The sequence below is a fragment of the Macrotis lagotis genome, chromosome 3 (assembly GCF_037893015.1).
Source record: "Macrotis lagotis isolate mMagLag1 chromosome 3, bilby.v1.9.chrom.fasta, whole genome shotgun sequence".
NCBI lineage: Eukaryota > Metazoa > Chordata > Mammalia > Peramelemorphia > Peramelidae > Macrotis > Macrotis lagotis.
In genome coordinates, this window is record NC_133660.1 from 170,652,419 (window position 1) to 170,665,759 (window position 13,341).

The following is a 13,341-nucleotide window of genomic DNA, read 5'->3' on the forward strand; positions in this document are numbered from 1 at the left end:
TAATAGGTGCTTTCTGAACACATTTCCAATGAATGATACATTTTGCACTGATGGGAATTTTAGAGATGATTCTAGTTTCTTGTATTCATTTAACAGATTAAGAAACTAAAATATGCAGTAGTGTAAGGTTTTGTAGGTTGCTCAATCAGAAGTTCTGGTAACAAAACCCAAACTTCTGTACTTCTAGTCAAATCCATTTACTTCTTTTGATGAAATTCCCAGTATTGTGCAAGGCACAGATTATGAACTCAATAGAGTTGAATTTAATATGATTCATCTTACAGAAGTTAAATGATTTTAATGCTTCAATTTTAATTTCAGAGTTTTCCAGAAACCAATACCTTTGGGAAATAAGAAAATGATAAATTTGTATTTACTATTTCCTCTTAAAACTAGTTTTATGAATAAACATGTGTATTGTATGCTTCTTTTGAAAGGCATTGGTCCAGATGGTCACATCGCTTTCAATGAACCAGGATCCAGTTTAGTCTCAAGGACAAGATTAAAAACTCTAGCAATGGATACCATTTTGGCAAATGCTAAATATTTTGATGGAGATTTATCGAAAGTGCCAACTATGGCTTTAACAGTTGGTGTGGGAACAGTGATGGATGCTAGAGAAGTAAGAATTCAGATGCTTTTTTGGTATTTGTTTTTTCTCATATATACCTTTTGTTGTTCTGGTGTTGAGTGATAAATTTTTGTTTAACCCTTATGCTTATATTTTGATCTAAAATGGTTTTGATTTTAGCCAGTGTTATACTGAACAGTGATGGCAGAAATAGAATGCTAATCAATTAGTATTTGGGATCCTCAGGATAATAAGAGATTTAGTGTACATTCTTTCTGAAAGGTCTTTTTTTTGGTAGAACAGTCATCAGCAGAAAAGGAGCATAGTTCTTTATACTTTTGTAGATTTCCTTTATCCTTAACTGTCTCTTATTTCCTACCAGTTAGGAGTGAATTTTTAAAATTTCTTTAAGAAGTCACAGTCTTTGAATAATATAGCATTTTTGATTGTACCTGCATCCTTTTCAGCTGCTACAGACTAGCTGTGGCTTCATCATTTGTGTCTGAATATGACAAAACAAAAAGTTTAGTTAACTCTCAGTTACTGACAGATAGATCAAATGGAGCCCTAGAACTCTCCTGTCACCTAGAAAGGTAGTAACCTTTAATAATAAAAGTCACAAGGAAGTGGCAGTAAAACTGTGACAACCTTAGTAGTTTTTCAACTTTGTAGAAAAGTAATATGATGAATAATGAGTAGATTCAAATCAGTGTTATCTTTTCAAAGTTGACATAAGTGATTTACCCTAGGTTATATAGTAGGGGTCTGATACAAGGTCTCAACTGAAGTTTTCCTGACTCCAAGCTCAGAACTTTATTCATTTTCCATCTAGCTTCTTTTCCCTACCTTATTCTCCACAGCAAATATTTAAAATGTCTCTCTTCATGTTCCCCATCTCCATCCCCTGTTTTCTTAGTAAATATTTTAACTTAGGTTATTGAGATTAAAAAAGATTCTGATGTAGGTCTTCTTTTCTTTCCTCTTAGACACTTAAAAATTGTCAGTCATTATTTACCCTTTTCTTCATTTTTCCTTTCAGAGAATAAAGGGATTTTCCTACCTTGCCTAGGCAAACCCATCCACTTGTGCATTTAATCTCATCCATTTCAGCTCCCCATGGATGTTAAGTTCTTCAGTCATCCTTATTTTTTTCTCCAGGATCTTCTTTCTTTTACTTCTCAACTTTATTCTACTTAATTTTATTTGTTTAGGTTTCCCCTGTCCTATCAGAACCATACCTGATCCTGCTACACATTTTTCATCATAATTCTGCCTGTCCCTTCATTGCCAAATGTGCTGAAAAAACTATTCTATATATTATCTTTCTCCATTTTTCTCATCACTCTCTTGTAATTTTGCTTTTATGAACAAATGCACAATTAAAAATGCATCACCCTTAAATACAAATTATTCTTGACCTTTTTGTAGCTTTTTATGCTTCAGACTTCTTAATTTTTTATTGACTTCTGTTAACATTCTATCTTCTCTCCTGCCTTTTAGAATGTTTCACATTCTACCTCTTCTTTCCATGCTTTAAATGTGGTCTCTGCCCTGGGTTGTTATCATCTCTTTTCTCTTTAATTTTTGTTTCTCTTTAGCTATCTTGTCAACTCTTTAAGCTCCCAGATCTGTCTTCAACTTTGACATCCTGTTGAGTTCTAGTCTCATATATCCAACATTCTGTGGAACATCTGGATATACTGTTACCAACCCAGATTAGTGTGTTAAAAGTCATCAACTCCTTTTCCGAAATTTCCCCCACCTTCTAAATTCCCCATTTCACTTCATGACATTATGATAATAATTACTGTAACTTGGGCTTAAAACTTTAGTCATCTTTGACTCTTCTTGTCTCTCACATCTTATTGCCAAGCTTAACTGAGCATTACTTATTCTCATATCCATTTCCTCATTTCCATGCTTGGTCTTAATTCAAACCATCCTTATCCTGCCAGATTTTAAAAATAGCTTCTTTACTAGTCTCTTTGCTTCATTCATCCTTTACGTTGCTGCATGGTAATCTTCCTAATGCACAGGTCTGATGATATCTTTCAGTACCCCTCTTGGCATCTAGGATTGACTACTAATTTCTGGAACTAGCATTCAAGAACTTGAATAGTCATTACTAAGTCATCACCCTGCTTCCAAATATGATCTACCTCTTATTTTGTTGTTCAGTTGTTTCAGTCATGTCTGACTCTGATCCCATATGGGATTTTCTTGGCAAAGATACTGGAATGATTTCCCAATTTCCTTCTCTAGTTAATTTTTCCAGGAGGAAACTGAGGCAAATAGGATTATGTGAGTTGCCTAGATCACACAGCTAGTGTCTTAAGGCTGGATCTGAACTCAGGCCTTCCTGGCTCCAGACCTGGTGCTCTACGCACTGTGCCATGTAGCTCCTCCCTGGCAACAAAATATAACAAATTAATAAGACCAAACAAAATGAATGAACACATTGGCCATGACTGGAAATGAACATCTTATTCTGTACTTCTTTTTTGAGCTGGGGGAAAGGGAAGTTTCTTTTTCATCCATCTTCTGAAGTTATGATTTATCACTATTATCAGTTTAAAGTCAAAGATTTTGTTTTAAATTATCATGGTTGTTTAAATTGTTCAACTGGTTCTGCACACTTCATTATTTGTTTATGTAATTCTTCCCAAATTTCCTCTGAATCCATCATATTCATCATTTATTAGAACATGATAATATAATGTTCTGTTGGTCAACAGCATTTATTGAACACCTACTAATATGCCAGACATTATGCTACTATTATTTGGGGTTTCTTAAATTTGTAGTTTTCCTAATGTTGATCCAATCCTTTTATTCCCAATATAAATTCAACCCAGTCCTAGTGAATATGTTATTGAATGTGCTTCTATAATCTTTTTTTCTAATATTGTTGATATTCATTAGAGCTATTGTTCTCTAGTTTTCTTCTTTCCCTGGTTTGGGTGAAAAAGACCTTGTTTGTCTAATGGAAAGAATTGGGTAGAATGCCTTCTTTTTCTAGTTTTGTATATGTGTAAACTGTTAGGAGACCTGATTTAACCTCTTACCAATTACCATTGTAGCATTTAAAATTTTAGAGTCTTTTGGAATTTAATGCACTTTCATTATTTTCCAGGTAATGATTCTCATAACAGGTGCACATAAAGCATTTGCGCTATACAAGGCAATAGAAGAAGGAGTCAATCATATGTGGACTGTTTCAGCTTTCCAGCAGCATCCTAGAACTATTTTTGTATGCGATGAAGATGCTACCTTAGAATTAAGAGTTAAAACTGTGAAATACTTTAAAGGTGAGCATTGAATTTAAGTTGACTACATATGATTGTTTAATGATATGCTTAAATTCTAATGTGGCTATGGAATTAAAACCTGCCCAATGTTCCTGAAAACTGGCTTTGTGCTGGCACATTACCTATGTTTTCAAGAAGTAAGAATGTCCAAATGTAATAGTGACTGCTGAATGAATGGCTGTTTCTGTTCTCTAGTTTTGAAAAAAAGACAACAGTAGACGGACTGTAATTTTTGTTAAGGATTTTGGTCCATGGCTCAGTTTTGCACATGGAAATTTTAGCCAAAAGTGAAATTATATTGTTTTAGTTATTTTATATATTTATGGGCCTTTTTCTCTGCTATTGGTCATTGTGTTTTTACATTTTAGGTTTCTCACCCATTTTGAAAGCTCATGTCAAATTGAGTTTCATTAATTTGAATTCACTATTATGATATGAATGTCATGCCTTCTGAAACTTTCATAACCTATTGCTATATTCTGTACATCTAAAATTATATTTTATGTTGGGTTTTTCCCTTAACATTCTCTGCTGCTTTTAGATGAAAGCAAATTAGGTGAGCTAAATAACTATTTAGGAACTTTCTTGCTTTTGTCTTGAACGTAATTCTTTAAAATAAGAGATCTATATTATTAAATTACACAATATTTAGATTTGTACAAGTAAGTTTTACATGTAAAGAAGGACATGGAAAATGAACACTTTGTAAAAATATTTGAATTAAAGACCTTAGTACATTTCAAGGGACCAGTTATTAAAAAATTTATAGTGAAAATTTAAGTATCTTCAAATATGAACATTTAAATAGACTAAAATTTTGAATGTCATTTGAGTGAATTTTTAAGTGCAAACTTTTATAAGAAGTTTTTATTTTTCCCCTTTATTGTACTTTTAACTGCTTAAAAATGGAGTGTCTATTTTACTTAGTCTTTCTTATGCACTGTATTTGTTGTAACAGGAATACTGAATTTCTTAATGCATTTATTTTCCTTATGCTGTTTATGAGTATAAGAAAAAAAGTTGATTTTAAACACAACTTCCTTCATTTCTCCTAAATTTCATAGATAGTAGATAGATCAGCAATAATAAATCATGGTTCATCACTTTTGATTCCCTAATTTACTTGACCCTAAGGATATAAAAGAGAAAAGATCCATCTAGATTTGACTGTTAAATTTCATTAATTTTTTTTTACCAGCTACAATTGCATCATTGAGAAATCAAAAACATTGTAATTGAAAAATATGTGTTTGTTGAATAAGTGAGCACTACAGTATTGAGTTATGAATAAAATGGTTTTTGGTCACAATTATTCCTGATATTTTTTATATTTGTTCCTTCAGATTTCTTCCTAAATACCAGGTGAAATGGGGAAAAAAATTGACAAAGATTTTTTTCATGATATATTTTATAGAAACTTGAGCAGAGGCTTTTTATATCGATTGATAGTAAATACTTCATTTTCAACTTTAGTAAGCGTTTATTAGCACCTGCTAAATTCCTCAAATTGTGTTGGCATCTGGGGACACAAAGACAAGCAAGACAGTTCCTGGACTCAAGGATCTTATATCCTCCAGGGGAAAATGGGAAGAGAACAGGCATTTTGTAAGCCTCTACTATGCTTCAATCACTGTCCTAAGCACAATACAGTTATTACCTCTTGTGATCCTCACAACTCTAGGAGTTAGGTACTATTATCTCCATTTTTACCAGTTGAGGAAACTGAAGCAGAGGTTTTTGGGGTTCACCTTGGGTCACAGAGATAGTATCTGAAACTGCATTTGGACTCTGTAGCTTCGTGACTTCATCCATTTTATCTACTTTGCTTCTTAGCTGCCTTTAGAGGGAAGGAAGATTTTTATAGAGAATGAAATAAAAATTTTTAAGTGGAGATACTTCATTTCTTTCACATCACAATTGCGTAGTAATAAAGATTGTTAGAATTCACCTTAGAGATTTTTTTTATCTAGAATCCTTATTTTACAAATGAGACTCAAAGAGGTCAAATGATCTGTCAAATCATAGATTAGGTAGCACACCATAGATTAGGTAGCAAATCATAGATTAGAAGTAATGCCTTCAGATTCTTAATAGTGTTTCTTTTACCCTTATACCATACTATTTCCTCATTTATTGTGTCAGTTTACTAATAGCATCTAATCTTTTCCAGTTGGTCTGTCTTTGTTTATGGAATAATTTTTCCTGGAAAAATACTATAATTCCAACCCTTTCATTTACAAAATGGGAAACTCTAAGACCTTAGTGTTGATAAGTGATTTGCCCAGGGCCTTAACAGCAAGGTAAAATTCCTTACAGTCCAAGGCAAGATTCAAATGCCTTCCTGACTGTACAGTAGTTGATTAACACTAAGAGTACTATACACCTTTTTTTAATGAGTTTCTGTACATCTAAATTGTATTTAATTTTAATCAAGATTTGCAGAATTGAGGTATGTTTGCTGTATGCACTGATTTTTCTAAATGTTTAAAGCCATTTTTCAACCTGGGTTAGTAATCTTTAATCTTCTTTTTTTGACTAAGAAGCCATCTATATCATTATCTTTTTTCCTGCTTTCTTTACAAAATCCAAATAAGATTTTAATTTTTTTCTCTGATAGTAAAATCCTCTTAACATATCACAATTAAAAAACAAACTGTTTTTGTGAAATCACTTACAGAATACTCTTTCACACACTTTTGCTCTCTTGCTCTCTCTCATTGTCTCTTTTCCTTTCACTCACAAATACAGACAAAACCAAAAGCTGATAGGAATAATTTACTTGTCTATTTCTTGTTGGTCCTTTTAAAGCAATGTTTTGAGTGTTCTTGAGTTGTACATATTTAGGATCATAATAGATATTTTCATCTGCCTCAACCGTACTCCCTACCTTGATAATAGTTTCAAAAACTAACCCCTTCAAAAAAAGTTCCAAAACATTTTTTGATTCCTTTTTCCTTCAACACTGTATTATTTAAAATTTATTTTAAAATATTTTTTATAATATTTACATTTAATTCCCACATTCAGTGGCATAACATGAATGCTGTGGTATTGTCCTCTTTTCTTTTTGAAAAAAAAATTGTGACCTTTTTTCACCTACTGCCAGACTCCTTTGCATTTATTGCATTAGAAAACCAGTGAAGTTCTTTGGAATTTTAGCAAATTTTTGGTTTATCATCTAGCTTAAGTTTAAGGTAACCAGTTAACCCAATGCTATCTTGCTCATACAAATGTCTCTCTTTTTCTCCTATTTTGAATATCAGTCACGGTCAAAACTGGGGTGTTCCTTCTTTTCCCAGATATAGTCCATTTCATTTGAAGAATAAAATAAAAAACCTAGTCATATTCTAAATAATTTTAAAAGTAGTTGTTTCCTTATCACCTTTCTGTGACTAATATATAATTTCCTGAAAAAGTTCAAATTAAATTTTTATAAATTAAATCCTATTTTGAATTGAAGCTTTAAATGTGTGAAGAAACCTTTTTTCTTGGAAGATTTCTTTTGTGATTCAAATAATCATCCTCTAACTTAATTGCTTTAAGTATCCAATTTTTTATAAGCAGGTTAATGTAAATAAATGGCTAATATTTATTGAGAGCTACTTAAGACCCACTCTAGTGGGTCTTAAGATTTTCAGGAAATATGACATTATTCCTACTCTTGAGGATATTACAGATTAGAAAGAAAAGATTAACATGCATGAAAGAAAGGAAGTACTTTGAAATCTATGGTTTTTGGGAACTCCTAAATTGTTTGATACAAAAAAGTAAGGAACTGATTCTCAGGGAAAACAATCTTTTCTGCTAATACTTAGATGAACTGAAGTAACTGGGGTGTTTCACTGAGAATGGGACTTGATGAGAAATTTGAGGAATTTATAGGTTTTGCATAGGTCAAGGGAAACAGCAAGAAGTCAGCAATTATCATGTAGCATTTAATGCCCTGTTAGGAAATTCATCAGTAGAATGATGCCAGATTATATTTATACATGAAATGAAGAAGTAAAGTTCAGAATTAAATGAATAGACAAAAGTAATGCTTTAACCAACCTGCTAATGCTAGGGCACTAGGTGGCACAATGGATAGAATGCCAGGCCCTGGAGTCAGAAGGACCTGTGTTCACATGTGGCCTCAGACACTTATCAGCTATATGACCCTGTATGGATCACTTAGCCCTGTTTACTTCAGGTCTTCATCTTTAATATGAGCTGGACAAGGAAATGGTAAATCACTATTATCTTTGTCAAGAAAACCCCAAATAGGGTCACAGAGAGTTGAACATGACTGAAAATGGCACAACTACAAAATAATATCACAAATTGCTCTCACTGTCTTATAATCTAAAAGATTGCCATTTTAGTTCTTCATACTTTGGAAGCAGAAGTAAAACTGAAAATAAGATTCCTGTGTCTAATAGGACTTCATTTCAGTTAATTCTTTTTTTATTTTTTAAAATTACATCTTTTTCACCAGCCCTGGTGTCAGGAGTACCTGGGTTCACATGTCGTCTCAGACACTTAATAATTACCTAGCTGTGTGGCCTTCTTGGGCAAGCCACTTAAACCCCATTTGCCTTGCAAAAATCTAAAAAAAAAAATTACATCTTTTTAAAGTGCTTTTAACCATATACTTGAAAGATGTATGAAAAATCATTTAACCAAATTTAAATCCATACTCAGGGATTTGGGTCAAGACTTATGCACAGGTTTAAGGTTGCTCTTTAATTTCGTAGTGTACCCAACCTTCTTCAAAATACTTCAGCAGAATTGAAATTGTGCTATCTTAAGGTAGGAGGAAGGAGGCAAAATTAATTGTGATAATCAGTTTGCATTGGCATCAAACTTTTTAATTCTTTGTAATTGATATAAGGAACTAAGAAAATTGAGTTCAAGAAACTAACGATCCAATTTATTTTTTCTTTGAAAAAAGCAAAAATTTAGAGATGTGCTACAATTGGAAAATCAAATGGACATTTATGAGAGTCCTTAATTAAGGTGAATTTTTTTCATTTTATGTATTATTTAGCTATGATAAGATTCCCTTATGCTAAATGTTAGTACTTGTTTATTCAGTATAAAGTTAGTATCATTTTTATTTAAATTTGTGAAATATTTTAATAAGCTTAATGGTATCCTACTTCATCTTGCAGCTATTGGAGCCCTGTTAGTTTAAACTACTGTTCAGTGTGAAGGATACAACTGTTTAAGTAATTTAAAAGTGCCAATAGGGATAGAAGTGGCTAATTTGTTAATGGCATCCTGGACACGAGTTATTATGGAAGGAGGTTCCTAGGTGTGTTATCTGATTGCTTTTTAAATTTATACTGTAGAACTCTAGAACCAGTGTCTGAACCAAGAAACCGTCACATGACACACAAATGTAAAAGTGTAGGTACACCTATGTCTCCACAAAATAAACATGAGGCACAAGCGGGAAGACACAGAGGTGAACTGTCCGGGCTGGCCCTGAAGAGTGAAAGGAGGGCCCGGAGGGAGCAGGGCGGGGCAGCTGCTGGGCCCCGGGCCGGAGGGCCCGGCCCCAGGCCTGAAGGCTGAGGATGGAAGGGAAGGCGGAGCCCGCGGGGAGCGGCGGCCCAGTGGGTGAGCCCCAGGCCGGGCCTGTGTGACTGAGGCACCGGGGACACGCGGAGCCCGACGCTACGGAGGGCCGTTCCGGAGCGGAGCCGGGCTACAAGGTCCGCAGCGGGCCCGCGCCAGCTGGAGCTTCGGGAGATGGGAGCGGCCTCGGGGCCCGCGGCTCCGGCACAGGCGCCCCGCGCTCCAGGAGGGGGAGATTCCGGGGAGCCGCAGGCCGCCGCCAGCAAAGCCGAGGTGCCCCGGCCCGGGAACCAGGCACGCCCGAAGGAGAAGGAGAGAGGCCCGGGGGCGCCTCCCCGGGAAGGCCCGGGTGTAGACCCGGTGTAGACCGCCCGGCCCAGGGGCCACAGCCCGCCGCGCGGCACGTGGGGGCCCGGAGAGGGAGCGAGGGGAGCAGAGCCGGAGCCGGGGCTCGGCCCGCGCTGCATCCAGAGAAACAACGCGTTGGAACAGAGACCAAGCACTATTACCTTAAATTCAGAGAAAAAACTGCCATCTTATTGTCTGACTCTATGTTTCTTCCTTAAGGATATGATTTCTCTCTCATCACCCTCAGTTTGGATGAGTGTATATACCATGAAAACAATGTAGACTGGCCCACTGCCTTCTGTGTGGGATGGGAGGAGGGAAGCAAGATTAGGGGAAAAATTGTAAAACTCAAAATAAATAAAAAATAAAATGTTTCTTAAAAAAATGTGGCTGCAGACAAGCGCCTGGGCTTGGGGCCGCTGCCGCCAGCAGGCCAGAGGGGAAGGCCACGGGCCCTTGGCACGCTGAGCCTTGGAACCCAGCCTGGGGCCCCACCGGCCGGCGCCCTTCGGCGGTGACCGCTTGTGGGTTCCACGGAGCCTAGACCTGGCCCCTGGAGAGCAGCTTCGGGGCCCTCGTCCTGGGACAGACACGACCCGGGCCCGGCGGAGCGGCTGCGCCCACACTCGCTCTCCCCCGCAGCACCCGGTGGCCAGTTGGAGAGCTGTGCCAAGGATGGTGCCGGCATTGCCACAGTGGCCGTTTCTTCTGCGCAGAATCAGGCCGGCTGGCCGAATGGGAGACAGTGTACCCCCCCCATGACTGCCCTAGCAAAAGTCCTTGCTGTCAACCCCCAACTTGGGGCTGTTTGTTGGGAAATGGAGAGCTGGGCATCAGCTGCTGAAATTCAGCTAAGCCCTGGCTGACCAGCGGCTCATTGACGGCCTGACACCACTGACGACCAAGTGGGTGCAAGTAAACCCGTTCTTTGGATCAGCCAGACCCTCTTGAAGGCCTAAAGATGCAGCACCCCCATACCAGATCTCTGCCATCCTCTGCCTTTTCCTCCTGGGTCAAGAATGTTCTTTAGAATAGATCAGCTTGTTGGGAATGTCTTGCCAATGTAGAATAAAGGAAGCTCCAGGTGCTTGCAGTTTTCCCAGAAACTTACTAGGTCAGCCTCCCCATCCTACCTAGATTCTCCCTTCTACAAGGAAGGTTCAGTCATGTTTTAATCACTTCCTGTTGACCCTCAGAGCAGCCCAACTCGGGGGGTCCCCTTCCCACTGCCTAGATTGCGCTGTCTCATTAAAGCTGGAAGAACCTGACACGAAAACTTTCTATCTCCACTCAGAATGTGGCCCAAGGAACATCTGTGCCTAGTAAAGTGTCAGGTTCAAGCAGCTCTAGGTCTTGTTTTGGCACTAATTACTGAGACACAGATGGCTTCCATGCCCTATTTATGTGCCAAGACAGGAGAGAATCCACCTCTGTCAGTATATGGCATTGTCTTAATTGCACTCTCCCAACCCTTCCCTAGAGTTCATTTGTGAGCTTTGCATGTTGACCTTCCTGGGAGTCTTGTTGGAAAGGTGTTTTCCACTTCCCATTCTTTACCCTTCCCAGACCCTGTGGTCTTCAGAAGATCTGACACTAACCTCTGGGTTAGCCGAGTATCACAGATGTGCTGTTAGTGCAATGAGGTAAAAGTTGTCTGCTTAAAGAAACACATAATTTATATAAAGAAAATAAATTTCATAAATAATATTTTAAAAAATAAGTCTAGAAAAGGGGTGGGCTTCTGGGGAAAGGCAATAAGTTCTGCTTTGGATTTTTTGATTCATAAATGTCTGGGATATCTAGTTTGACTTCTCAGCCATCATTTTATAAATGGAAGAGTCAGGCTGAAAGAGATTATTGATTTCTATAGCACCAGAATTCCAAAACCCTAGCATAGTTTCCATTTCACTATGCTGCCTTTTTACATATAGAAATATATAATTTATATGTATGTTGAATATATGTAAATTATACATATATGTATGTATAGAAATAGTTCCTCCTGGAATAGAGTAAAGGAAAAAATATACTAAAAGATTGTTAGTTATTTTTATTATATGTTATTAAATAGAAGAGGGGAAACAGAATAAAGTTTTGTTCATGAAGGTTTTTTAGTTTTTGTTTATGTAGATAGTATTTTCTACATCTTTCAGCAAAATCTTTCTCTGGTTTTTCATTGTGGCATGAAAGTGATCTTGGATGGCAAGCTTTGACAGATCCTGATGACCTGGAAAGTGTGTAGGCTCAAGATCTCCCTTTTATCTGTTGATATGACTTAACTAAGACTGGATATGTTCACCAAGTAGACATAAGGAGTTTTTGCCCAAGCAATTAAAACCAGACTAAGGTTGAGTTTTAGGCTAAAGCCTAGAAGGGAGGGTATAGGTTTTCATTAATAGGACACTGATATTTTGACATTTCTACCAAAGCCTACAGATGGAGATTAAATGCATTTTGAACAATGGCTGTTGCCAGCTAGAAAACGTTTCTTTTCAAATGTTATAAAAATTACTTTGGGACACATAATGATAGTTACTATAGAGACTACAGATTTTCAATTAGATGCCAGAGCTTTTATGTCATTAAAAAAAAAATGTCCTGCCCACACATAGGATTTTTTATTTCTAATATAAATACGCAGTAGAATCTCAGTAGAATTCCTTTAGAGATTTATAATATCCTGCCTCTGTTCGAGGGGAAATTTTTTTCATGAAATTAGAATAGGATATAAAACTGCTAAAACTGTAATTAAATAATGTGCATCGGAGCCAGAAATCAAAAAACCTAATTACTTTGGATTGATATACTTGGCATTAGGTATTAGCATTTTAAAGAAGTATCATTTTATATGAAGTTATGCAAGATAAACAAGATTCACAAAAACATGATACATGAAATGGTTCTTAGGGTTCTTAAACCTATTTTGTTCTATGTGAACCAAAAATACCTTGAAAATATGCATAGTCATAGTTTTCCGTCTCACCCTATTTATGTACAGGAAATTGTCACCTATTTTCTAGATTTATTGATTACCTGGAACACCACTATCCTCCAAATATGCTAGATATCAAAAACATATGTGTATGCATGTATGTATTTCATTTTACATATTTAGTTATTTTTGGAATTTTTTTGTCATTTCATTTTAAAAAGAAAAAGCAACTAGTTTAGATTTTCTCATATTTATTTCTTGTATAGTTCCCCAAAAGTCAGATAGCAAAGAATTTTTTATTGTGGTATTTCCAAAGGACTTTTAAAAATTATTTCCCAAATTTTGATTATTATACTTCTATAATATTTAAATTTTACATCATATATGCATATATAATTATAAACCACAATAACTAAAAAAAGTTGACATAGCTTTTAGTTGTTACCTATATCTGTATATGTCTTATGGCATTAAAGATCACTCTCAGGTCTTTTAAAAATTTTTTTTTTATTTGTTTAAGGCAGAATGTAAAGATTGATGTCCCCTTGCACAAGGGCAGGAATTGAGAGAAGGTAGTCAGCTAGCTCCAAGTGAAGAATAACTTGAGGATCACAATATACAAT

At 36.3% G+C, this 13,341-nt stretch overlaps 1 protein-coding gene across 4 annotated transcripts in view; it reads left to right on the forward strand.

Moving 5' to 3' along the window:
* Positions 1-13,341, forward strand: part of LOC141517957 (glucosamine-6-phosphate deaminase 2) — a 30,099-nt gene that overhangs the window by 11,167 nt on the left and 5,591 nt on the right. For all 4 annotated transcript variants that reach the window (XM_074229514.1, XM_074229512.1, XM_074229513.1 and 1 more), the window contains 2 exons: positions 438-622; positions 3,705-3,879. In XM_074229514.1, the coding sequence (XP_074085615.1) occupies positions 438-622; positions 3,705-3,879 (360 nt within the window). The remainder of the gene's footprint in view (positions 1-437; positions 623-3,704; positions 3,880-13,341) is intronic.